This window comes from Corvus hawaiiensis, chromosome 28, assembly GCF_020740725.1.
Source record: "Corvus hawaiiensis isolate bCorHaw1 chromosome 28, bCorHaw1.pri.cur, whole genome shotgun sequence".
NCBI classification, from domain to species: Eukaryota; Metazoa; Chordata; class Aves; order Passeriformes; family Corvidae; genus Corvus; species Corvus hawaiiensis.
The window spans coordinates 7,538,172-7,562,969 of NC_063240.1; the positions used below are offsets into that span (position 1 = coordinate 7,538,172).

Genomic DNA, 24,798 nt, shown 5'->3' on the forward strand with positions numbered 1-24,798 from the left:
AAATGCCATCACTCCCAAAAGTCCCCCATTTCCTTCTCCTCCTCCCCATTTATATCCTGAGTGTGATGTCAAATGGTCTGGAATATCCTGGCTCTGTCCCTTCCCAGCCTCTCAGGGACCCCCAGCCCCCTCCCCAGCACGGCAAATAAGTGGCAGGAAAGGCCTTGGCTCTGTGCAAGCTCAGCAATAACAAAAACACCACCGTATTCTCAACTCTGTGTTCAGAACAAATCCAAAACACAGCCCTGTACCCGCCACTGGGAAGGAAATTAACTCTACCCCAGCCACAGGCATTGGGCTGGTGTTGGCTTTGTATCTGCTTTACCATCACGTTTAGCTCAAAAAAGGGCAGATTTTTCCTTAAAAGTCTCTCCCAGAGGCCCTTCAGTGCCGTTCCAGCTCAACCCCAGAGGATGGGGAAGTTCTGGGTCTTGTGCCGAGCATCCTGGTGCCCTCATGGCTGGGAATGCTATAAGGAGTTGCGAGGGAGGGACTGAAGGGTTGTGCAGGGAGTTCAGACTGTGAGTGACCCAGGAAGGAGCACAGGGCTGCAGAGAGCAGAGCACGGCAGAGCTGAGGAGGGAAGGGGCATCGTGTGGTCAACAGCACCTGGACTGGGGAAAGAACTGGGGAAATGTGAAGGCTGGATATCAAGAAAAGGTTCTTCCCCCAGAGAGTGGTTGGGCACCAGATATATTCCCCAGGGAACAGTCACGCCTCAAGGCTGCAGAGCTCCAGGAGTGTTTGGGCAACACTCTCAGGCAACTCCCACAGGGTGGGATTGCTGGGGTGTCTGTGCAGGGCCAGGGGTTGGACACGATGATTCCTGCGGGACCCATCTCAGGATATTCCATGGCTCTATGCAGGTCCCAGGATAGCAAAGTCAGAAAGTGCTGTCAGGCTGCCCTGGAAGGTGCTGTACATCAGAGCAGTCAGGACAAGGCAGTGTTGGGCTGTGAGGCTCAGCAAGAGCATGTGAAGGGGTGGAATGATTTTGGGGATGTGTTTAATAGAGCTGCAAAAGGAAGCAGAGCTTGTTCTGGGGCTGTTGGATGCTCTGCTTGGTGTCCTCTGTCAGTGGAGCTACTCCTGAGCCTGCTTTTCCCTGACAGAGTGAAGGTGACTCCCTCACATAGCAGAAAGAATAATTTACAGTGCTCATCAGACAGCAACTTCAGGTGTTGTTCAGTTCCCCAAGTATTTAGTGAGGGAAATTTCAAGGACAGGCATTCAAACTCACTGAGTTTGCCTTGAGCCTGAACTTAGCATCTAAATTTGAGCTCTGTTATGTGTTATACTATCACACATTATAGCTAGTTCCTTAACACCAGTGCTTATTTTTACAGCAAAAACCTCTGCTGTCTCATATCCTGCATCTTTTTATAACTTAAATTTAGCTACCTCTTAAGCATAGATTTTTTTTATAATTATTTATTTATTTTATGTATGGATTTATTTTGGAATGATCTAAAGAGATCCTTCCCTTCATTAGCCTTATGCCATTATTCCAGGAAGGCAGGCCATCCCCACAGATCTGCTGGGTTTGTTAACTGCTCTGCACACACAAAGGGGAGCTAATCAGCTTTTCTTCAAGCATGTGTTCATATGTCAACACTTTTGCTTCTGTCAGAAGCTTAAAAATGGAAACAGTTTTCTCTTTAAGAAAACAGGACCCAAATAAGGAGATGGAGTGGTGAAGATTCCTCCAGTGAATCTGTTCCAGCTCATTCCTTAGAAAGGCTGTGCATGGAACACCGGAGAAGAGGCCAGTAGATCTGGGTTTTGTCCAGGGGGCTCTGGGTTTAAAGCTCTCTACAACCACTTGTAGCTCATTTTCCCTGTGACTTGCTTGAGTACAACTTCTTTCTTTGTCCAAGCTGTTAAAAATCTAAAATTTTACTCATCAGATTCTTTTAGTTGCGTGACAGATCAAGCCTATCCTTGAGCAAGAATGGAAGCTATCAAGAAAAAGATGCAGATGTTGAAGTTAGACAAGGAGAATGCCATTGACAGAGCAGAACAGGCTGAGACGGATAAGAAGGCAGCTGAGGACAAATGCAAGCAGGTAAGTGGAAATAAAATCAGTGGTGGTGTGTGTGTTGTGGAAATAAATGTAACAAAATACTGTGTGGCAATGTTCTGATTCAGAAAGCAAAATAATTTGAAGTCAGTTTTCTGTTAATCTTCTTTTGAAGTTTTTTGCCTTTTTGTTATGCTTGTACAGCCAGGACTAGGCTGTAACTTCTCAGCCATCTCACTCTTTCCAAAATTAATACCATCCACAGATTATTAACAGTACTTTGTCTAAGTTTTCTTGAATCTTACATAATTGTCCTAATTTTCTCATGCTTTGATTCCATGTAAAAAGGCCTTCACATACTTAAAATCAAAGCTGTAAACCTTGACACCTGTAGGACTAGTCCTAATAGAGTCGGCTGTGTCTAAACATTAATTAAGCCTCTCCTTGAAGCGAATTAATAAAGTTCACTTCAAGTTCTTGGTGCATAGAGTGCCCCTTAGAGGTGTCAGCCCAGACTCAACAGAAGATATGTTCTCTTATTTTTTTTTTTTTTGCCAAGAATAATGAAAAATACCTTAATTTGAATGCTTTTCTTTTAACTGAATTCTAGTGATAACATTTTCATATTCTTTTGCTTTCCACTGTTTTTATTCTGGGTGTCTGTCTCCTATTTGGGCTTTAGTATTTCCAGAATGATCTTGAAATGTTAGCTGACTACACTCAAGTTTTTACAGAACTTCTTGTAAAAGTACCACATCTTTCCTTTTTATGTTCTCTAAATTTGGCTGCTTCTACATCTTCCACACTGCTCTAATATGTTACAAGCATTCATCTGGCCTAATATTTCTTCTTCTTTAGAAAAATAAATCTTTGATCTTACTCCTCTTTTCTGAATTGTCTCAAAATTTTCAGCTTTTTTTTTTAATGTGGGCACAGCAATCAAATAGTTATTTTAATATTCATACACAAAGCCAGCATCAGCTTCATGCTGCTCACTGTCCCTCTGTTAGAACATCCAAGCAAGGTTTGCAGTTCTCTCACACTGTCTGGTTACTCTCTGCAATGTAACAACATTCCAGAATAGCACTACCAAAAATGTCTTTAAAACTATCAGTGAAACTAAAATTAAGGAAGTACACCAAAACACAAACTATTTTGATAGAGTAAATTTCTGTGAAGCTGGAGCTAAATGGATAAATCAGTGTCTCAACAGACTGAGCTGTTTTGTGTTGCAAATGGAAGAATGGAGCAGATGGGTTTGCAGGCCCACCCTTATCAGCAGCAAGCCTTTGATAACGTGAATTCTTCAGGGAGCATGAGACAGTTTGTGATTAAACAGTCTCCCAGCAGGTTATAAATAGCACCATTCTAGTGAACAATATGGATTTATATGGTATGGAGGAGTCTGAGCCTCATGGCGTAATGAAGCATATCGTGTTGGGCCACAGTTAGAGAATAGTCCAGGCTGGGAGGGACCTCCCGAGGTCCCCGAGTCCCACCTATAGCAAGGCCAGCCCTGTTCCCTCCCACATCCAGAGTATCTCATTTGGGTTGAAGTGTCCTGAACCACGCACAAAGATCCTTAAGGAAGGACCACTAATTTTTTTCCCAGCTGTACAGGAGTTGAATAGTTTCCTGAAAAATCACCAGGTAATAGAGTTAGAAGAAACACAAGGACATAATTTAAAAACATCTATAATTACACTGCAAAACTGCTGCAGGCAGTCCAAAATAAGAATGAGGTGAAAAAGGGCTTATACCAAGTTCTGTATTAAACCAGATCCTGTGTGTGTGCTGGCAGGGAATGTTGTTCAAGGATGACACGTTTTTAATGATCTTTCCCTGGCAACTGCTACCAGTCATTCTCAGACTACTCTCACCAGCAGAACTTTGATCCGGTCTTTTGTGACTTTTTGTGTGCTATATTGGGTTAAAACTAATAGTAAAGAGTGGTTTTATCATATTAAACTGTAACTGATACTACAACAGTATGCTCACTTTGGGATTTCTTTCTCTTGAAAGGTAGAGGATGAGCTGGTAGCTCTGCAGAAGAAGTTGAAAGGAACTGAAGATGAGCTGGATAAGTACTCAGAGGCTCTCAAAGATGCCCAAGAGAAACTGGAGCAGGCTGAGAAGAAGGCCACTGATGTACGTATCCATGGCTAACACTTGCCTGTAACTCTGCCCTGTGTATTTTGTATGCACTTCACTGATCACATGCATTTTGCCGGGGATAGAAAGGCAGGGTTACGGTGCAGGGTTTTAATCTCCTCTCCCCTCTGCTAAAGGGAGCGGGGCTATTCTGCACCGAGACCATGGCACATGCAGCTGCCCCCGGGAGCCGGCACCACTTGAGGCTCGATGGGTACCTGGTGGGACCCCCTGAAGGGACCCTGGGGGGCCTTCCCCCTCCCCCAAAACGGATGGAAATTCTTTAGGAAAGGAGAAACCTCCTTTAATAGAAGTAAACAAAATGGTGACTTTTGAAGGAAAATGGGACGGCAGCAGAACTATGCCGAGGCATAAGGATGCCCTTTCCTTTCATCCCCACGGCAGGGTTAAAGACCAGTCCAGGCTCCCCACCACACCCCGCTCCGTTGTGGCAGTGACGAAGCGCGGGCAGGGCCCAGTAGCAGAGTGAAAACCTCGCCTTTTGACGGCCGGGGGGCCCGCGGAGCGCGGCTGCCGGGGGCTGCATCCCTCGGGGCGGACGGGGGCCGGGCGGGACGGCCCCGGGGCGCGGCTGCCGGGGGCTGCATCCCTCGGGGCGGACGGGGGCCGGGCGGGACGGCCCCGGGGCGCGGCTGCCGGGGGCTGCATCCCTCGGGGCGGACGGGGGCCGGGCGGGACGGCCCCAGGGCGCGGCTGCCGGGGGCTGCATCCCTCGGGGCGGACGGGGGACGGGCGGGACGGCCCCGGGGCGCGGCTGCCGGGGGCTGCATCCCTCGGGGCGGACGCGGGCCGGGCGGACGCGGGCCGGCCCCGGGCGCGCCTGTCCCGCCCTGCCCGCGCCGCCTCCTCAGCGCTGCGTCACCACCTCCAGCCGCGTGACGTCATCGGGCCATTGAAAGGCGCGGGCCCGCCACGTGCAGCAGCGCCGCGCGCAGCCCGCCGTCCGCGCCGCGCCCATGGCCGCGCCGAGCTCCCTGGAAGCCGTGAAGAGGAAGATCCAGTGCCTGCAGCAACAGGCGGATGAGGCGGAGGATCGCGCCCAGGTCCTCCAGCGGGAGCTGGACCTGGAACGGGACCTGCGGGAGAAAGTGAGACCGCCCGGGCTGCCTGCTCGCCTCTCTCGGTCGCTCTCTCCCGGGCTGCTCCTTCCTTCCTGTCTCTGGCTCTCTCTCGCTGGGGCGTGCCCGGCTTTCCCTGCTGCGGGATGATGGCTTGGCCGCCGGCTGCCTCCATCCCTCGGCTGTCCCCGCGCTGCTCCGCTGCGCTCCGCGGGAGCCGCCGGCGTTGCCGCAGCGCCCGCTCCGTCCCGTCCGTCCCGTCCCGCGGGGGAACCGGGCGCGGCGGCGGCTCGGCCCCGGCGCCCTCTGCTTATCGCGCTTTGGGGCCCATCCCTGCGGAAAAGGCGCTCGAGCACCGACCGGCACTGGGGAGCGGGTTTAGTAGGAAATGGCTGTTTAATTAGGGAAAAGCGCCGCATGACACGGAGCGGGGAGTTCCCGCCTCTCGGCGCCGCACCGCTGGTTTCGGCACAGCTGGGAAATGTCCGAACTGCTGAAAAATAACTTTAACCTCCTGGTTTTCACAGAGAAATGCGAATTCTCCGCTAGCGTGCGGCTCTCCCGGGGTTGGACAGCTGGTTTCACTTAGATTTGTGTGCGATCAGCCTTCCCGGCATCTTCCTGCTATTTTATCACATGTCAGCGAGTTAGTTTTACCGTATAAGGACTGCGGGCTGCTGCTGGGAGAGGTGGAGCCAGGCTCACCCCAGATTCCCAGTGGCCCCGGCTTCATAGCTTTGGAATCCTGCTGAATTAAAATGTGACTTAAAAGTACCCTGTCTAGTGGAAGGAGTTGCTGCCACAGAACAGATGCCAGTTTTTTACATGATCGATGCCTTGTGTATAAATCGGGAAGTTAAACACAGCACTGGGTAAAAACAGATGAAATGTTGGATAATTTATGACTAGAGGAATCCTGGGTCAGCTTCCATTTGGAGTAGCCACTGAACTCCTTTCCAAGATGGCTCAGATGCAAATGGAAACCACTTTGTCTAGCTTAGGAGTGGTCAGTGACCAAATTTGCTAAACTGCAGCAAAACACTTATTTTCTTCCAAGTGTTCTAACATAAAGCATAAATCAGTTGCCCTTCCAGGGTCTATATCCCGTAAAAGCGTTTGGAAAGAAAAAAAGTTAATCTTGTATATGGCAATCCTCCTCGGATGTGGGGACAATAAAGTGCACAAACCTGGCAGTTAATTAAGTGGGGCTTTATTTTCCTTCAAAAACAAGCAATTAAATAATATAATAAATATAATAAACACATATTTATGGACACCAATTTGTCCATGTTGTCTGTATGGAGCATTTCTCCTAGCAGTCTCTTCCATTTATTAGCTAGTCTGGTTTTTTATATGTCAATAGTGTTCCAATTACTGTGCAGTTTATTCAATAATACACACACAGATCTTATTATTAATAAATGCATCCTGCCTAATTCCTTAAGTACCGCAGGAAGCAAAGTGAACTTATTTTAAGAACATACCTAATTTTGTCCCAAAAAAGGCCTGACTCTGCCATGCCAAGGCCACTGTCTGTGCCCAGCTGACCACGTAGATTCTACAGTGTTTGCAGGCTCGGGAGCCAGGATGGATCAGGAACTGGCTCAGACTTCACAGTGAGCTGTGACAGGGTGTCACTGGATGAAACCAAGGGCAGAGAAATCAATGGTGAAGGTTTTGGAACTAAGCCATCGTGGAAACAGTTCATTTTTTAACTTTGGATAGATGCAGCCCTGTGAAGTGCTCCAAAAATACCCCGATCCATTCGCAATCCTGTAGTCCTTTTTTGTGTGGCAGGAATGATAAGTACCATTAAAAAAGGAAAGGACAAGCACACACTCCATACCTTGACATTCCTGAGATGCCACAGTTTAAGCAAACAAAAAAATCAGAGGCAGAAGGGCCCCTGAGCTCCCCTGCATGTCCCAGGGAGATGCTGTTGCAGTTTTAAGGAAACTGATTAGCTGGGAACATTTGCCAGCAGCAAGTGGCCTGTGTAACCCCGGTTCTGGGCGGTTGTTTCACACAGGCTGAAGGTGAGGTGGCAGCTCTGAACAGACGCATCCAGCTTGTGGAAGAGGAATTGGATCGTGCCCAGGAACGACTGGCCACAGCCCTGCAGAAACTGGAGGAGGCTGAGAAAGCAGCAGATGAGAGTGAGAGGTATGTTCCTTTTTTATTTTCTGTTGGTTAAAAAATGAATGTATATGAATAAAATATTCCTGTGTAATTTAGTATCTGCATATACTAATGTGGACGGCAGGTCAGAGACTTGGAACTTTTTTAGAAGCTTGATTGGGTAATTCCGTTAGCCTTGATGAACATGGTGGTCATAATGGGCCACTTTTCAGTTACAAATACTGAATTCCACTTTGTGAAGTTGAGCTACAAGTGCTAAAATGCTTCTACATTAAACATACTTTGACTTCTGCAGAGGAATGAAGGTTATTGAGAACAGAGCAATGAAAGATGAAGAGAAAATGGAAATTCAGGAAATGCAGTTGAAGGAGGCCAAGCACATTGCTGAAGAAGCCGACCGCAAATATGAGGAGGTAAAAGGGAGAAGGGTTAAACCTACAGGAGAGCCATGAACAATAACGTTACTCTTCAGTTTAGTCCCTCTTTGTTCAATTGGCAGTGGGTGATGCTTCAACCTTGGAACAGTCCCAACAAGGAGGAATTTTAATAGTGATTTGCAGCATCTTAGGTACCTAATGCTAAAAATACTGCAAAATCTAACTAAGTGGGGAGGGCTGTTACATCTGTGGGTGTATGCTTTAACCTAATTTCCTTATTCAAAGGAAGCAGGAACGTAGTACTTCCGAGTGCTTTATGAAAATTTCTAAGGAAGGTGTCCCTGCCTGTGGCAGGGGATGGAACGAGATGATTTTTGAGGTCCTTCCCAGCCCAAGCCATGGTGTGATTCTGTGAACTACAGACTGGCCTGATGCAGCTGTTGTCTTTTTACAGGTTGCCCGTAAACTGGTTATTTTGGAGGGTGAACTGGAAAGAGCTGAGGAGCGTGCAGAGGTGTCTGAAGTGTGAGTAACTTTTTAGAATACAGTAAAGGTCAACACTACATTTCATTAGAAAAATCTCCTGGTAGGCAGGCATGTAGTTAGTACTTGTAAAAAAGCTTGTTTGTACACTTGTCCCTTGTATTTCTTAGACTCCTCCAAATCATAACAGGCACACTAGTAATTCATACTTTATTTTCCCCTTACAGTAAATGTAGTGACCTTGAAGAGGAGTTAAAGAACGTCACAAACAACCTGAAATCTTTGGAAGCTCAGTCTGAAAAGGTTGGTTCTTTCAGTAAACTAAAGGATACAGGCAAAGCCAAACCTTGTAAATAGAATTCATAGACATAAACCAGAAATACAAAGCAAATGAGAGGTTTTACCTGCCTGCTTGTGGGGTACCACTCCATCAGTTCTGCCCAAACAAGCCTGAAGGTCTGGGGGAGAGGAGAAAAGCACGGAAATGGTGTTTACATCTGTTGTAAAAGGAAAAGTGGTTATAAATAGGTCACAGTTTCATAAACTTTTATTATTGTTGCTACAACTTCCCTTGGAGAGTGTTCATTGTTTTCACAGTACTCGGAAAAAGAAGATAAATATGAAGAAGAAATCAAGATTCTCTCTGACAAGCTGAAAGAAGTAAGTTTGGCCATCCCCCAAACTGTCTTTGGGCATAATTTTTTTAGGAGCATCCAGTGATGCTATTTCAACTTTTTTTAGGCTGAAACTCGTGCAGAATTTGCAGAGAGAACTGTTGCCAAACTGGAAAAGTCTATTGATGACCTGGAAGGTATGGAATGACTCAAGTTTCTTTAAAAGTGGTCAGTTTCAAATCAGAGAACAAATTCTAGGAGTGGGTGGTGGATTTTATTGGGAAAGAACAGCAGCACTTGTCAGGCATATTGGTAGATGGGTGTGATGTGTCCACGGGGCACCTGCCATGTGTGGTGGAAGTTCTCCTAAAAAACGTTTTCTTTCATAAAGTTGGTAACAATGACCTGATTCTGGCCAACTTACAGATAGAGGGACTCAAGGGCTCAAGATCCCAACCCTACTTAATCTGCTTACTGGAAAATAATTGTGAGATTACAAAAAGTTCACACAGGTGAAACTTCTCACCAAGCAGCTTTGTGGGTGTTTTGCTTTCCTTCTGATACTCAAGTACGCCTCTGTTTTCTTCTGTTTTCTTCCCCAATTCCTTTGGCTGCTGTTGCCTTTTGCCTGTCTCCGTTCTCTTCCTGTGGCCTCTTCCCTGCATTTCTTGCTGGCCTGTTCCTGCTGCCCTCGTGACTGACAGACGAGCTCTACGCTCAGAAGCTGAAGTACAAAGCCATCAGTGAGGAGCTTGATCATGCCCTCAACGACATGACCTCTTTGTGACCTGCCCCTGTGTGGAGACACAGCGGGCTCCCACTCACTGTGTTTTCTCAAGCTTTTCTTGCCTGTAATCCCTGTCACTCCTGTGCCACTTCCACAAGCAACCCTTCCACCTCTGTGGGAACTGAGCTCAATAAAACACGATACCTCTACCCTTCATCTTTCAGGGATTACTTGTGTAAAAATCACCTCAAATACACTGGGGATGATGCTGAAAACACATTCAGCTCCTCATGTAGGGTTGGGCAAGACACGGTCAGGATGGGCCAGGACCTGGCTCTGGCAAACACTTGAATTTTAGTGTTCCCAGGGATGCGGGTGTCGGCAAAAAGCTTTAAGCGCACTCAGCGTCTTCTTGTGCTCCACCAGCCTGGTTAAAAACCTCTCAGTCCAAGGAAAACCCAGCAGGACGTGTCCTGTAAATGACACATTAGAACACAGCTCTTTCGCATTACATGAGACGTGTCCAAAAAACCTCTCTAAAGGACAGCAATTAAAAAAATTGGCCCCATTTTGATGATACAGATATAAAGGTGTCTTAAATATGATGGTAAGTTACCCCAGATTTTATTTAAAGAGAAAAGGCTATAAAATAATGTGATTTAAATCTTGTGGTTTTCTTCTTTCTCACTAGAAAAACTTGCTCAAGCCAAAGAGGAGAACTTGGGCTTGCACCAGACACTGGACCAGACGCTAAATGAACTGAACTGTATATGAGAAGCGCAGAGCTGACAGCAACCAACAGGAACCAGCCCTGTGCCTGCATCGCTGCATCGCTCTCTCCTTTCTCTCTCTGTATCCTGGAACAGCCAATTAAGTTATGACCAGCACAGCCTCACGACAGGCTCTGGGCGTCCCTCGGGGCCATCTCATCCCGGGGAGCCCCAGCCGCGCCGGGGCCGTGCGTGTCCCATCCCGTGGCTGCTCCTCACGGTTCGTTAGTCTTTTTATATAAACCCCGGTAGAAGCTGCGCCCGAGCGGTGGTGCCACCCCCGCGGGCCCCTGTCCCTGCCGTTTCATATTAAACACTTTCTCACAGTACTGAGGCCTCCTCGCGGCTTTTTGTTCGGCTCCTGCTCGGGGGACGTGGCGTCACGGCGCGGGCGGTTACAGGAGTGACGTCACTACGCCGCCGCCCGGCCCCGTCTGTCCGCGGCAGGAAGTGACGATGCCGGCCAGCAGCCAATCGCAGCGCCGCGTACACCCGAGTCCCGGCCGCCCGCCAATGGCGTGCGGGCTCCCTGCGCCTTCCGCCGGGCTCGCCAATGGGCGTGCGGTGGGCGGGGCCGCTGCCCACAAACATGGCGAAGACCTACGACTACCTGTTCAAGCTGCTGCTGATCGGCGACTCGGGCGTAGGCAAGACCTGCGCCCTGTTCCGCTTCTCCGAGGACGCCTTCAACGCCACGTTCATTTCCACCATCGGTGAGCATCTGCCGGGGCCGCGCCTCGCTGCGCTACGCACCGGCCCGCCCGGGGGTCCCGCCGGGGCGGCGGCCGCGGCTCGTCCCGTTTGAGGGTTTGGCTGCGGCCGCCGCGGCTCCGGGCTCGGGCCGCGGGACCGGCGGGGCGGGTTCGCTGGCATCGCGGGGGGCTCCGTCCGGGGGCCGTGAGGGGCTGCTCCGTCCGGCTCCTCAGCCCCTGGGGACCAGCCTGCGCTGGGGAGCAGCGGCGAAGAAGCACTGAGGACGTGAAAGTGAGCACCGTAATGGAAGGGAATGCCGTTAGATTTGGCCTCTCGGCAGGCCCTCTGAGTAAAGTAATTGCTTCTTCTTTCAGGTATTGACTTTAAAATTAGAACGATAGAGCTCGATGGCAAGAGAATCAAACTGCAGATCTGGTAAGGCTTCTCTGCTGAAGTGGGTGTTTGATACTGGGGCTGTGTGGTGTGCGTGGGGATGCGTCAAGTTTCTATGCAGTTGTGCTGTTCAGTAGTTTATGGTATCTTAGAACCTGAAAGGTAGTTCTAGTGCTCTGAAGACTGGTTCAAATTTATTTAAAGCTTTTGGTAGTACTAACTTGAGCTAATGGTGGTGGTGGTTTGCGTGAGCCCCGTGTTCTGTCTGTTCCAGGGACACGGCTGGGCAGGAGCGATTCCGGACCATCACAACCGCCTACTACAGGGGAGCCATGGTAGGAGCAAATGGGTGATTCTGTGATATGGGTTGTGATAAACCCAACTGGATGGGTCAGGTCAGCTGGGTCTGACGTGGGACACTCACAACTGGCCCTCTCCCAGTGTGGTGCTCTGCCGGGCTGGGCACTCACAGCTGTGCTGCTGCTCCAGGGGGTGCTGGAGCTGTGCTGCGGTGATACGGGACTTTGGAAAGGCACCTTCCTCCGTGTTCTGCTCTATAAATACATGTCCTGCACACCTTATCTCACTGCCATTAACTGTGAACCAGTTGTTAAAAATAGCCACCGTTGAGTTGCTCCTCTCTGCTGTGGATAAACCTTTAACTCCTGCTGAAACAATCTTTCTTTACTTTTAGGGCATTATGTTAGTGTATGACATCACCAATGAAAAGTCTTTTGAAAATATTCGGAACTGGGTGAGGAATATTGAAGAGGTAATTTCTCTCTTTACTTATTGCTGACTGTTAAAGGTGCCCTTTCTTTCTCTAAAAGCAATTGAAGCTTAATTGCTTGAGAAGCATTACATTTTGTCACGTGCTGCAGGGTACTTGGAAGATAAGTGGGATGGAAATCAGTAATAGCTTCTGGTCTGATAATGATTTGTTGTGAGGGCTGTAGCCCCTGTACTTTTGAGAGTACCTAATGTGACAGTTTCCTTCCCCAACAACTGATCCAAGAGCTGCCATGGTGCAGGTCGCATGCTGGGATGAGGGGTTGGGGGACCCTGGAAATCTGTGAAGATTCTCGGGGCTGGCATCTCTGTGTTGGGTACTGGGTGGGTGCCTCATCTGTCTGATAATGTTTATCCACGAAAGCCAAGCCTGAGTCTCTGGTCTGTGTCTCAGCATGCCTCTCCAGATGTTGAAAAAATGATCCTGGGGAACAAATGTGATGCAAATGACAAAAGACAAGTCTCTAGAGAGCAAGGGGAGAAGGTAAGTGCCGTGGCTTTGATGTATTTTGACTTAGGCTTTTCAGAGTCTAAAAACTGCCCTGATCATTGTCTGCACGCTGCCATGGTACCCCAGTGGTGTTCCTGAGTGGAATGACTGAACATTCCCCAAGCTGTCATGGCAATGCTCTTCCCCACCGGGATCAAAAGCTGAACCCATGTTAAGGATTCCTGTCAATCATCTAACAGATGCAAGGCAGCAAGCGGGATTTTTCTGAAAGGATGCTAGAGTTGGACACGGAGAAGATGTCTCTTTTGGCTGAAAGCCACTGACACAAGATGGATGGGATTATCTTTTCTGGTGTCAGATGTTACTTAGTCAAGGCAGAGGTTTTTTCTGCACTGTGGTTGTTACAAGACTGATGAGGTATCTATGCAAGAAACAAAGGAAAAAAAAAAGAGCAAGTTAAAATGTGTGCAGAGTGTAAAAGAGCAGAGCAAAGCCAGTGAGATGCCAATTGCAGAGAGATTTAGTTCCTAATTTTTGCAAATTGTTCTGCCTGAACAAATCCCCAACTCCAGTGACTGGTGGCAGGAGGGACAGAGGCTGTGCCCAGGGGTGTGTTTGGAGCTGTTCCCACAATTGTTCAACTAATGCGCAGTCTGCTTTTGTTCAGCTTGCTGCAAGTTTTGGGATTAAATTCATGGAGACCAGTGCGAAAGCAAATATAAACATAGAGAATGTAAGTACGGATGCCTTTCTCTTGTATTTATTGTCCTATTTGTGCAAACCAGCAGTGTGGACAGTTGCCCATTCTGGTGGGATGCAGAATTCTATTGTTGGGTACCACAGATGGGTTGTTAAGCACTTTCCTGCTGCACAGACCCTGGCTGGGGGTGCCGTTGTGGCTTTGAGCTCAGAAAGAAGGTTGTGGAGCTAGAGAAGGAGCATTAAAACCTGGAGCAGAGGAAAAAATACTGAAAGCTTAATGTTCTTGTATAGTATGTAGAAACTTAGGAAGGCAGCTTATTGCTAAACAAAACTGCTAGAAAACATCTTATTTACCCTGTAACACTGAACTGTTTGACTTGTCACAGGCATTTTTCACTCTTGCAAGAGATATCAAAGCAAAAATGGACAAGAAGTTGGTGAGTAACTTTGATTTCATCCATGCTGAATTTAAATAGGAGAAAGAAAAAGAAAAAAGCAAACCAAAAGCCACATTGCAAGAAGTGTTTCACAGTATATAAAAAATATATCGTGGTCTCTTGCATGAAGGATCACTGAAAGTTCTAGAAATGTATTTTTAGTTCGTCAAGCTGTGCTCTGACGTTGGCTGTCTCTGCATTTCAGGAATTAGCTGCAATGGTTGAAGTTTTCTAAATCAAATTACCTATTATTTGTTTTACCAAAAGTCACGTGGGGGGTAGAGCAGTTTAATGATACTTCTCACTCTTGCAGTCTGAAAATCATATAAATTAGAGAGGAGGCACACATCATACTTCAGGGTAGAAACTTCAAACTGTTTAAGAATAGGTAAAGAATTAATGGTTTTGGATAACCTTTGCATGAATATCCTGAGCAACAATTGGGTTGTCTTCTTACAACAAATAAATGCATAGTGATGTTGGATTGTTCCTTAAGGAATGTGAAATGAAGCTAATGAAGGTTCCTTCTACTTTTCCTGATCTTTCCACTTTCATGTGACCAGACACGAGCTGATACAGTGGAATATTTTGGGTCTTGCTGACAATTCTTAGGCCTTTCAGCAAGAGCCAGACGTGCCCTGTAATTTATTATTTTTTAATCTTGGCTGTCTTTGAGTTGCTGGAAGCTGAGGCATAGGCACAGTGTAAGCTGGTTGAAGCCAGAAGCTGCAGATGCACTTCTCCACTCTTTTGTTGTGGCTGATGTAAGACTCGGGTAAATGAGTGAAGCTTCTTGCTGATTTTAAGAAAGGGTTTTGTGTATGTCAGGCTTGGTTCAACAGAACGACCAGATGAAGTATGGGTGGAAGAATCTGTTAAGTATAAGCAAGTAACTGGATATTCTTTACATCTTCAGGAAGGCAATAGCCCACAAGGCAGCAACCAGGGAGTCAAAATCACACAAGACCAGCAAAAGAAAAGCAGCTTTTTCCGATGTGTTCTTCTGTGAGGGACATGGCCTTAATCTGAGCTGGATTGTGCCTGTGCTAAGTGAGGTTTCCTCTGTCTGTGGACTTAGTGCTCCCGACATACCTTGTCACTTTGTGACCATCTGAATAAGAAATGGTTTATTTTGGTAGTTGTGTGACTCTTCAATTTTGGAGATGAAACAAGTTTATTTTTGTCAGATTGCCACTGGGCATGTGTATTGTCTAGCAGAGGGAGAACAGATCACATGTGACCTGGGATGCAGCACCTTTGCTGACAGACTTCAGTCTTCATTCGTATCTGTCACGTATCCAGTTTAGAAAGATGAAGTTATGATCAAAATAAGAAACTTAAATGCCACTGTTAATGAAGTACAGGTGTGCATCCATGGTACACGTGCATACCCAGTGTGTAGCTGCACACAGAACAGTGGCATGAGACCATCCCAGAAATGCACCGAGGTGAGCAGTGCAGGCTGATGCCTTCCCGGGAGGTACGAGGGAGCTTTCTGCAGCTCCACCTCTTTGCTACTACAGAGAAACTCCTTTATCTGCCTGTCTTTTACTCAGTTGTGTTACTCTAGACAATCCACAAGTACAATTGAAGTTTTAAAAAAAATCTCCTCAAAGGAATCTCTATTTTTTTTTTTTTAATAATGTGTGCTGTAAATAGAATGGGTCCTTACCATTGGGAATTTATCCATGTTAGACTTGACTGTGCTTAATTAAGTACTCCAGACATTTAGATGTGTTTAACAAGAGCTGATGGCTACAGTGAGTCTTGTACAGATGATCTGTCATCTGTTCTTGGAGAACCAGGGTCAGGCAGGGACACTTACACAAAATCTGTCGCCTTGCAATGGGTGGCTTTACGACTCTCCAGCTGGGAATGACTCCAGATCTATCAAGACATGGTATGTTGTTTTAAATCGTGACAAGGAAATGTATTGCACTGCTCCCGGTCGTGTGTTCCCAAGCACACTTGCTCACATATGCAAATAAATATTGCACATCAGAACACTTTCTGAAAAGAGACTCTTTTAGACTGAGACTGGCCTTGCTGCTGGATATTGATCCCCACAGCTGTCAGGCAGCAACAGCCTGTTCACAGCATGTGCCAGTGCACATCCAGTCCTCACGAGAACAGTCTGTGTTACTCATTCCCACAAACCCAGTCCAGTACATTCCGATGTGTGAAATGCAAGAGCCAAGTACAGCTCCTCAGTGGGTGGTTGCTCACAGGTCAGGGGCTGCAAGCCTGAGTCTGGATTAGACTGACAAAAGGAGCCACTAAGAGCATCATCTTCCGAGGCTGCTGTCAGGGGATTGCAGTGATGCTGTATCTGACTCCAGTGAAGACACCAGCTGTGTCCTGCAGCTTGCTGGAACTGAAACATGCTTTGTTTACATTGACAACTGCACTTAAGGGTAAAATTAAAGTTGATTTTGAAGTTGTTGAATTTACTCACTGGTTTGTTTTCTTCAAGTTTGTGGTATTGAACTGTGGGCCTCAGAGTTGTGCTAATAAGTGTTGCTGTAGTTAAGAGATCTGTTGGATTCACAATTAAACTTCGTAAATCTGCAGCACACAGTTGGGCCCAACAGGAATACTGCCTGTTCTAAAATGGAAAAAGATTTCACTGTGTAAGTTACTGGTTTATAAAAATGCATTTTAGATGCATTCAGATGATCTGTGTCCTGATTAAAGCTTTCCTGTAAACAGAACCTTATGATGGTTTGTTTTTTTGTTTACTTGTGGCTTTTTAGCATGAGGACTTGATGAACATGCACTGTAGTGGATTTACACGCAGATGTATTTGTAGGATAAAACCATGTTAAGTTACTGAGGAGGCTTCTAGACAGCATGTGCTTCAGAGTATAGTTAACACAGACCTGTAGATTGGACAAGCAGCACCTCTGTCTTGAGCTAAGGATGTTTTTAAAGTGTTTGTGTGTGCTTCAAGAAATTATTGAGGCACAGCTGGGGAGGTGGTAAGACAGACTGAATTTCTTACATAACTAATCTGTGTAACAGTTTGCTTCTGGCTTAGTAATAACTGTGGATTGTCTTGCATCTGTCTTGTGCTTTATACAGCCAGATGTTGAGCCAGATTTATTTTTCAGAGTGACTGGAAAAATTGGTGGTTTATCTAACATGATAACCATGGGTCTGCCATGATGCTGGTTCTTGCCTGTGGACTGTATCAATAACTCATCTCAAGACAGGAAAGCAAACAATATTCATTTACAAGTGGGTAAAACTTGAGGGATGGTATTGTGATTTTTCACTCATTTTCTAAATCTGAAGTTCCTCTTGCATTCAGAATTCTTTGTATGTGAATACCTTCTGTTTAAACTTACGCTGGTTGTTTCATATGTTTATGTACCTAATTATAACATTATTTCCTTTGAAATGGTTGGGTTTACGAACAACATTATTGCTTGATTTCAGGAAGTCTCGTACAGTTACTGTGACTACAGTTATCACTGTACTTCTGGGTGTGAAGGCTCTACACAGACATTAAATCTGTGTAAGCAACATGAAACCTAAAATGCAAGTGTAAGAGAGGAAAAGGTTAAAGACACTGCATTGCACACGGGCTTTAGCTATGTGTCACTAAACACAGGCACCAAATCTAGGAGAAGTACAGTATGTTTCCATCACATCATTCAATTATTGTGTTTATTAAGTATGAATGTAGCGGAAAATGCAATTATCAGAGAGGTACTGCGTAAATACATACAGCAATCTACTTGTGTCTGAGCTTCCTTTAACTAAGGAGGAAAAAATCTGAAATCGGGTCCAAAATCTGTAAAACTGAGGAATTTAAGTAGGTCTGCAAAACTGACTGTGCCTACTACATATTCTCAGTGTCTAAATACCACTAAAATGTCAGGTAATTGATTACCATTTGTTTTGTAGAGAAACAAACCCATTTTTGAGCGTGTCCTCAAATTTCCTTATTTTAGTGAGTATCATGGAATTCTGTGGTTGACCTTATTTTTGAGGCTGGTTGCAGTACTTTGCATAGTCGTCACCCCTTGGGGTGGAGATCTGTCAATCTGTCAGTAAATGGTGGAACTGCTGTTCTAACACTTGCTTAAGACTCGTGTTGTCTGTGTCCTGTGCTGACAGGCACAGCTCATGTTTCCTGACATCAGAACCTTATGCCAACATCAGACTTCCAGACTCAGATTTATAAATCCTATGGATTATTGTAAGTCTCTTTACTGCTGCTGAAAATTATTTGGTCTCTCCTTTCATGTGAGATGCTGATCATCTCCCTGATGGTTGCCAAGGGGTTATTGTGGTGGTGTGTTTGGCCGACGATTATGCTCAAAACTGCCATGATTTCTTGTTCTCTTGGACTTGCTGGGAGAATGCACAAACAGCTGTGTGAGGATGGACTCCTTTGTACTTGTAGAAGTTGTAGGGCTTGGGGAAGAATGATGGTTGACTTGTGTCTTCGTATCTAGCTTAACTAAAGATCTGTTCAAAGGAATGTGATTGGTAACTGCAGTCTGAGTGTTCAAGGCTGCCTTATCCCCTGACCCATCCTTCACTGATCCCAGGAGTTTCTGTGGTTAATAAAGGTAACTGGCTGGTTAACTAGTCTCTCCAGCCTTTCTGCAGGAATCGTCTGCTCTACACAGTGTGAGTTGGGACTTACAACTTCGTTTTGAAGGGAATTTAATGCATCCCAAAATTTGTAAAAATAACTGTAAATTGTATTTTTTGAATGGTCACTTTTGGCTGCCACCCTTCCCACACTACAACTGCTTTCTTAAACACTTCTCATTGATTTTCTTGTTTGTATTAAAACAAAACTGTTGTTTATTACAGTGTCTGTTTTTACTCTCTTGTACAGGACCCTGAGCACTGCATAAATAAACTTCTTTTGAAAAGAGAATTTTACAAACTTAAAAGTTTGTCAGTCCTATTCATCATTTGTGTATAGGGAGCCTGGTGGGTGTGGAAAATAAGGGATTTCCAAAAATGGAGGAGAGGGACAGGACCTGGGCTGGACTCTTTTGTCTCTAAACTATGCTGACTTTTTAATTGTAAATCTGCATTGTGGGAGAACACTTCAGGAATTGATTCACTGGACCATTTATTAAGACCATAAATAATCAGAGGAGTTACTTACGGTTTTGAAACTAAAGGGATGTTTTTACTTGTTCAGGCATTTTTGGGGTGAATTTTTAGAGGTTGTAGCTTGGTACAAGTTCCTTCACTACCTGGTGGTATCTGAACTTTAAAACAAAATACTTCTCTCTTGACTGTCCAGGCCAGGTTTGCTCTAGCTGAGGGTGGGGAGTAGACATTTTTCTAAATTACAATCCTGATGAAGAGCTTAATGAATTGTTCCTTTTAAAGAGAGAAACGAAAGACAGTTCTCTGACTGGTTCAGTTACCAGAAGCTGTCCTCTTTGCCCCTCTCATCTTGTGCTCTCATGGTTGGTAATCTCAGGTGAAGTAATAGTTGTTGAAAGTCCCAGAAGTGCTCCCGTCCCCATGTTTGACTAGATTCAGATTCGAATATGAAAGGTGCTGTTAAAAAAAGGTCATGATCACTTATGTATCATTCTCTTCAAAGGGTTTACTACAGTTAATTCTAGGACTATTATAAATTGGAAACTTTATTTTTCAAAGCATTTGCAAAGACTGGGTACATTAAGTAAATGCAAGATTCAAATGCAGTTTTGTGTCAGATGTGCATCAGAAACCACCTTGACACTATGTTAAGCACTGAGTGAGCAAATCTCATGCACTTATCAACGCAGCCTAAGTGCTAATACTAACTCTTTAAGTTACAAGGACCTTCTGTCATCTAAAAAGTACTTTGGAGGTTCAAAAGCAAGTCAAGAAGCCTCCAGGCTTTTTCAAGCAACAATTTTTGCAGTGTTTGCAGTGGGCAACTACTAGAAGCTGCCAGGGAAGAGTGGTGATCTGCAAAGGCTGAAGAGATGTAAACACAGATTTCAGAGGCTTCTGACAAAGAAACTAAGAGAATTTTGTGTTAGAAATTAAAAGCAAATATTACCTGAGGAAATCTGGAGCTCGTACGATCATATGCTGAAAGTCTTCCAAGGACAGTTTGCCATCATTATCCACATCGGCCTCGTAAATCACCTTTTCACACACAAGGCTGACTTCTTCCGGGGTCAGTTCATTTCGGGTTAATTTGTTAACAGTTTTCTCTAGATCTGATTTGCATATGTAATCATCATTGTTGAAATCTGACGAAGGTGACAATTTAAAGTGACAAAGGTCAGCATTTTACATGGTTGTTTGCCAAGACCCAATAGAAGGGTTTGGTTCCAAGGCTGTGATGGATTTTTATCAGTAGAACTCTCAAATCGGAAATGAAGTTACTTCTATCTACTTGTAAAAGAAATCAGTTCCAAAATAAAAATATCTTAATTTCTCCTTTTCATACAGAAGGGTAACAATTGTAAGTAGTTTAATGGCTAAACATAGCCTAGCCATCATTAAATCATTCCAGCAATATTATGTTGGTTTGATATATTGTTTTTCTTTAGCTGATCATAAAGAAAGTAACTGTAAATGGTACTTAAAAAAAAAATCTTTACATTTGTCCTTGGAGAAAAAAGCCTGCAGTGTGCTTCCCTCCCTCCCCCCTCCCAAATCCACCCTACAGATTCATGGGCAGCCAAATCCCCTGTGCTGTACTTTTCCAAGCAGCCCCTCAGACAGAAATACTTCTTAAATGTTATCAGCTCTTGAAAACTGCCGATAATTTCAAGTTGTAAATTTTGTAGTAAATCTTAATCCCAAATAAATCAGAGACAAAAGGATAAAGAAAACAAGAAGTTTTTAGAAGAGGGAGAACAAACATTCAAATGCAATTAAAATAAATGGTAACTAGATATCATTATGGTGACAGTGAGGATTTTGCAGCTCTACATGAAGCTGCAGGATTTCCCCATTTACTTCTTACGCATGTCTCACTCACCATAAATTTTAAAAGCATAATAAGCTTTCAAGTCTCTGGGAGCCATTTCACTTAGCACAGAAAACATGTCCAAAAAGTCATCTAAAGTCATGTTGCCATCTCCGTGCTCTGAGAACACTTCTGCTATCCGCTGGCGAAATGGGTTGTCCTGGGAAACAGAGCACAGGAGCAAGGGAAGGTCATTCTTACTAGCACTGATTTCAGTGCAGGTAAGGCAAGTGGAGGAAGATTATTTTTGTTGAATCACCTTTTTGGCAAATTCTCCCCTTTCTGCCTTTTAAGTTCTTGTCTAATGCTGTGTCAGAGGCAGACCCAACCACACCCTGTTTAGCCTTTGTGCTGTTTCAGGGTGTTTTCTGGGAATTACTAGAAGCTTCCAGAAAGAGTTTTGACTTCGATAGCCCAAATTTATTTCTATGTCAGCCTCCCAGCAATTAGTCCTGGATGAATTATTTAAAAAGGGTAGATGAAACTGAAATGTGTCACTGGAGTCGTGTGCTCAGTACCTTGAGCTCTGGCATGCTGCCAATGAGCTCGTAGGGAAGTGTCACGGCTGGTTTGTCAGTGTAGTCAAGGGGAACGAGCTGCGGGGCCAGATCTCGGTACCTGTAAAACAGCCTGAGACAGAAAGAAAGGCTTGTTGGCTGAACGAGCTCTTTAGACTTCTGAGAACAATGTGTTTTGCTTTTCCATCTCATTTTTCACACTTTGCATCCATTACTAGATGGAGATCAGTCACTAAGTAACAGTTAGTATGTTTTTGTTGGAAGAACCATTATTAAAACAAGCAACATAACTGTAACTGGTGAAAAATACAAAGTTTCACTACAGAACTGTCAGGTGAAAAGGCTTACACGGGACATGCAGCCAAGCCCTTATGAGAGGAGAACAAGTTCATGTTTTCAGTGAGGACTCTCAGTCCCACCTGAGCAGAATCTGATCCTGCCTTTATCAGACCCTCTGGCCAGAGATTAAACAGGGAGTTCAATGAGGCGTATGAAAGCTTCAGGAAAAATGCTTCTTGGAGCAGCAGTGTAATCATTCACAAAAACACATGAAGAAAACGTGACAAAATCATTAATGTTTTCATAAACCAGTGAAGTGTTCCAGAGAATATATATACTTTGAATATATATATATTCAAATATATACTCCAGTATACTTTGAAGCATCTGTCTGAAAACAATGTGAGAGAAACGTGGATGTTGCTGCCACTAAGATGTAATTTGTTACATTTATTTCTAATAAATAAAGAGGACTAGTACATTAATACAAAATTTAGAATTCTGACTAAGTTTAGGACAGGGTTTGGGAATGAAAAAAGCCAACAAAAATGCTCAGATTGCCCCAAGGTATCACTCTAAATTGGAGTAAATCCATTTGAAAATTATTTTTTAAATACCTTACCCCGTATGTAATCTGACTTTACAGTGATCTCTGCCCTTTACTCACAACATGCATACAGAAGACTCACCTCAAAATTTCTTTCCTTGTGAAGAATGTGCAGTCCTATGAAGTAAGAAAAGGTATAACATGTAATGACAGTTTTTAGCACGCATTGGCCCAAACTTTTCCCATGCAGTGACTTAAATGGAGTTATACTGTAGTGTATCTGTAAGTATTAAAGATTTCTTTTTGGCATACAATTAGGAGTATTTTATAACCCTTCCTCTTGATGTAGAAATCAAGCTATGTTACTAAAATCTTTGCTGCAATTCAGTACTTCTACTTATTAATTTTTAAAAGATGTTGTTTTAAAAAACCCAACAACACCTTTGCCATTATTCAATGTTATGTCCAAACAGCCCTTTAGTTTGCTTTATACCTGATATGCATCCAGTTGCTCTTGAGTGAAAATGGTTTGCTTGTTGCCCATGTTGAGCTGGGAATACTGACTCCTGTCAGTTCTTTCTTCAAAGGCACCTTTATAGGTCGTCTGGATATTCAGTTATTAAAAGCTGCAACAATGAGGTTCAGGTACAGCAGAGGATCAGGTAACCAATTGCTACAGGCTGCAAAGTATCATAATAGGAGCATTTCATCAAATCTTTAGTCTGGCTGCTTGAGGCTCTTATCCAGCAGCATTCACCCGTCTCCTGTGTGCACCACGAAGACTCAGGTTACAAGATTTAGCCAAATAAGTAATAGCTGCTCATTAGTGCCCTTCAGCTGCAGGTAGATTCAGTGGATCCTGGTTTTTCATGCCTTCAGATACAGTGAATTAACTGAAAAGTGTTAGTAGCATTTTCCATCTTTAAAATTTAACAGCAAATGATGGAAATTTGGTAACCCCTCCTCCTTCTCACTTTTTATAGAGTCATAGAATTGTAAAGGTTGGAAGAGCACTTTTAGATCATGGAGTACAACCATTAATGCAGCACTACCGAGGTCACCATTATACCATGTCCCCAAGTGCCACATCCACACATTTTTTGAACACTCACAGGGATGGTGACCACCACTGTCCTGGGCAGCCTGTGCCAGTATTTTCCCTTAATGCACATTGTTGTAATACACTAATGCTAATGGTAGTTTGTACTGGAGGTAGTACCCATAAAGTCCGCTCACTCCTTTTCTTCTGCATCATCTGCTGATGTATGTTACTTCTAATTAATGGTTGTTAGCATGCCATCCATCCATACTGATACAGATATGGTCTTTACACTGAAAAGATGAGTGTATAGTTCATACATGTAAACAGAAATGTGATGCTACAGGCTGTATGAAAGATGAAATAACAGGCAAAAAAAGGAGGATCTGGCTGCACAGCATGTGGCAGGCTGCTTTTTCATGGATCTATAAAGTCTCTGTTTCTGGGTCACTGGTTCCCTCTGGCTGGTGGAAGATCTGTTCCCAGGGCAGGCTTGCTCATCAGGGCACCTTCACATAGAAAAAACTATTTGGAATGGTTCTGTTCGGGGTGGAACAAGAAGTGTGGGGAAGGATAGGGCTGGTTTCTCTGGGTGTAGCCTGGATCTCCAGGTGTTCTCCCCAGGGTGACTCTGTCCTGTTGTCCACAAAATCAGATTTATTGGTGCAACACACCAATAATTACACCCTTGAGAGAGACACTGATTATTTGCACAAGTCTGGATGCTTGGTGGGTTTGCACAAATCCAACACACCCCACTGGACTTTCCATGCCATTATTTACAGAAGTTCAGAGTTAGTCTTTTTCCAAGGTCAGCCCCTCGATTATTTAGTAATTTCCATACAAGTTAGCCAATGCCTAGCTAACTTCTCCACATGCTCAGGGAAGGGTCTGCATCTGGTCAGGGTCTTTTTGACCCATAGACATGATTTTAAGTATTATAATGAAGATAGTTCAGCTGTTGGATATAAAGATCTTGAATCTTTTGCCAAATTATCAATGTATACATACACATTTTTATTTACTGCACCCCTAAATCTTGTTAGTTACCATATGTCTTTGACTAAGGGCTGCTAGCTGCTGTCTTTCCACTCATTAGGTCTCCTTTCTTGCTGACTAGGTTTGAAAGTGTACAAAGCGTTTACATCAAAAAACATTCTCATTTAAGATGATCTTGACGTAGTCCACATTTTGCAAGTCCCACTTCGGTTCCCCTCACGGAGATAGCCCCGGACTGGGCTCAGTGTCGCTTCCCCTCACGGAGCGGGCGGACGGGGCTCGTTCCCGGTCCTGCTCACGGCGGTGCAAGGCGGCTCATTCTCAGCTCGGTTCCCCTCACGGCGGTGCAAGGCGGCTCATTCTCAGCTCGGTTCCCCTCACGGCGGTGCAAGGCCGCTCATTCTCAGCTCGGTTCCCCTGACGGCGCGGGCGGACGGGGCTCATTCTCAGCTCGGTTCCCCTCACGGAGCGGGCAGACGGGGCTCATTCTCAGCTCGGTTCCCCTGACGGCGCGGGCGGACGGGGCTCATTCTCAGCTCGGTTCCCCTCACGGAGCGGGCAGACGGGGCTCATTCTCAGCTCGGTTCCCCTGACGGCGCGGGCGGACGGGGCTCGAGTGCGGTTCCCGGCCCGGGGGCG

The 24,798-nt window shown here is 45.0% G+C and overlaps 3 protein-coding genes and 1 long non-coding RNA gene across 8 annotated transcripts; 2 read left to right on the forward strand and 2 right to left on the reverse strand.

Annotated features, from left to right (window-relative positions):
* Nucleotides 1–1,742: 1,742 nt before the first annotated feature.
* Nucleotides 1,743–10,689, forward strand: TPM4 (tropomyosin 4). 4 transcript variants are annotated; one of them, XM_048288003.1, is made up of 9 exons: nucleotides 1,743–2,065; nucleotides 4,043–4,168; nucleotides 7,280–7,413; nucleotides 7,685–7,802; nucleotides 8,221–8,291; nucleotides 8,477–8,552; nucleotides 8,847–8,909; nucleotides 8,991–9,060; nucleotides 10,282–10,689. In XM_048288003.1, the coding sequence occupies exons 1-9, from the start codon at nucleotides 1,952–1,954 to the stop codon at nucleotides 10,362–10,364; spliced, it is 855 nt and encodes a 284-aa protein (XP_048143960.1). In that variant the 5' UTR covers nucleotides 1,743–1,951; the 3' UTR covers nucleotides 10,365–10,689. The 4 variants fall into 4 exon arrangements, with proteins under 4 accessions (XP_048143960.1, XP_048143961.1, XP_048143962.1 ...); XM_048288004.1 differs by lacking the exon at nucleotides 10,282–10,689 and adding an exon at nucleotides 9,568–9,799 and having other exon boundaries at nucleotides 1,744–2,065; XM_048288005.1 differs by lacking the exons at nucleotides 1,743–2,065; nucleotides 4,043–4,168 and adding an exon at nucleotides 5,101–5,280.
* On the reverse strand, nucleotides 6,439–8,997 carry LOC125317872. Its single transcript, XR_007200216.1, has 2 exons — nucleotides 8,654–8,997; nucleotides 6,439–7,433 (listed from the first exon to the last, which is right to left on the reverse strand). It is a non-coding gene; the product is annotated as an uncharacterized LOC125317872 (long non-coding RNA).
* A 192-nt stretch (nucleotides 10,690–10,881) lies between the features above and the next one.
* Nucleotides 10,882–18,722, forward strand: RAB8A (RAB8A, member RAS oncogene family). Of its 2 annotated transcripts, none has more exons than XM_048288009.1 (8): nucleotides 10,882–11,073; nucleotides 11,428–11,488; nucleotides 11,721–11,781; nucleotides 12,141–12,218; nucleotides 12,630–12,719; nucleotides 13,354–13,419; nucleotides 13,775–13,825; nucleotides 17,948–18,722. In XM_048288009.1, the coding sequence occupies exons 1-8, from the start codon at nucleotides 10,914–10,916 to the stop codon at nucleotides 18,050–18,052; spliced, it is 672 nt and encodes a 223-aa protein (XP_048143966.1). In that variant the 5' UTR covers nucleotides 10,882–10,913; the 3' UTR covers nucleotides 18,053–18,722. The 2 variants fall into 2 exon arrangements, with proteins under 2 accessions (XP_048143966.1, XP_048143965.1); XM_048288008.1 differs by having other exon boundaries at nucleotides 10,904–11,073; nucleotides 14,742–18,722.
* CIB3 (calcium and integrin binding family member 3) lies at nucleotides 18,615–24,779 on the reverse strand. Its single transcript, XM_048288010.1, has 6 exons — nucleotides 22,615–24,779; nucleotides 22,264–22,298; nucleotides 21,296–21,407; nucleotides 20,790–20,937; nucleotides 19,857–20,052; nucleotides 18,615–19,363 (listed from the first exon to the last, which is right to left on the reverse strand). Exons 1-6 carry the CDS (start codon nucleotides 22,663–22,665, stop codon nucleotides 19,342–19,344), a joined length of 564 nt encoding a protein of 187 aa, XP_048143967.1. The 5' UTR covers nucleotides 22,666–24,779; the 3' UTR covers nucleotides 18,615–19,341.
* Between the last annotated feature and the right edge of the window lie 19 nt (nucleotides 24,780–24,798).

What these genes read in the sequence shown, in the direction of transcription:
- CIB3 (XM_048288010.1), bottom strand. Translation starts at nt 22,665, where the DNA reads ATGGGCAACAAGCAAACCATTTTCACTCAAGAGCAACTGGATGCATAT. An exon ending in AGCAACTGGATGCATATCAG is followed by an intron (nt 22,299 to 22,614) that starts GTATAAAGCAAA and finishes CTTACTTCATAG; the next exon opens with GACTGCACATTCTTCACAAG. An exon ending in GCAGCATGCCAGAGCTCAAG is followed by an intron (nt 20,938 to 21,295) that starts GTACTGAGCACA and finishes TCTGTTTCCCAG; the next exon opens with GACAACCCATTTCGCCAGCG.
- RAB8A (XM_048288009.1), top strand. Translation starts at nt 10,914, where the DNA reads ATGGGCGTGCGGTGGGCGGGGCCGCTGCCCACAAACATGGCGAAGACC. An exon ending in GGGTGAGGAATATTGAAGAG is followed by an intron (nt 12,219 to 12,629) that starts GTAATTTCTCTC and finishes TCTGTGTCTCAG; the next exon opens with CATGCCTCTCCAGATGTTGA. An exon ending in CAAATATAAACATAGAGAAT is followed by an intron (nt 13,420 to 13,774) that starts GTAAGTACGGAT and finishes GACTTGTCACAG; the next exon opens with GCATTTTTCACTCTTGCAAG.
- TPM4 (XM_048288003.1), top strand. Translation starts at nt 1,952, where the DNA reads ATGGAAGCTATCAAGAAAAAGATGCAGATGTTGAAGTTAGACAAGGAG. An exon ending in TGGAAGCTCAGTCTGAAAAG is followed by an intron (nt 8,553 to 8,846) that starts GTTGGTTCTTTC and finishes TTGTTTTCACAG; the next exon opens with TACTCGGAAAAAGAAGATAA. An exon ending in TCTCTGACAAGCTGAAAGAA is followed by an intron (nt 8,910 to 8,990) that starts GTAAGTTTGGCC and finishes AACTTTTTTTAG; the next exon opens with GCTGAAACTCGTGCAGAATT.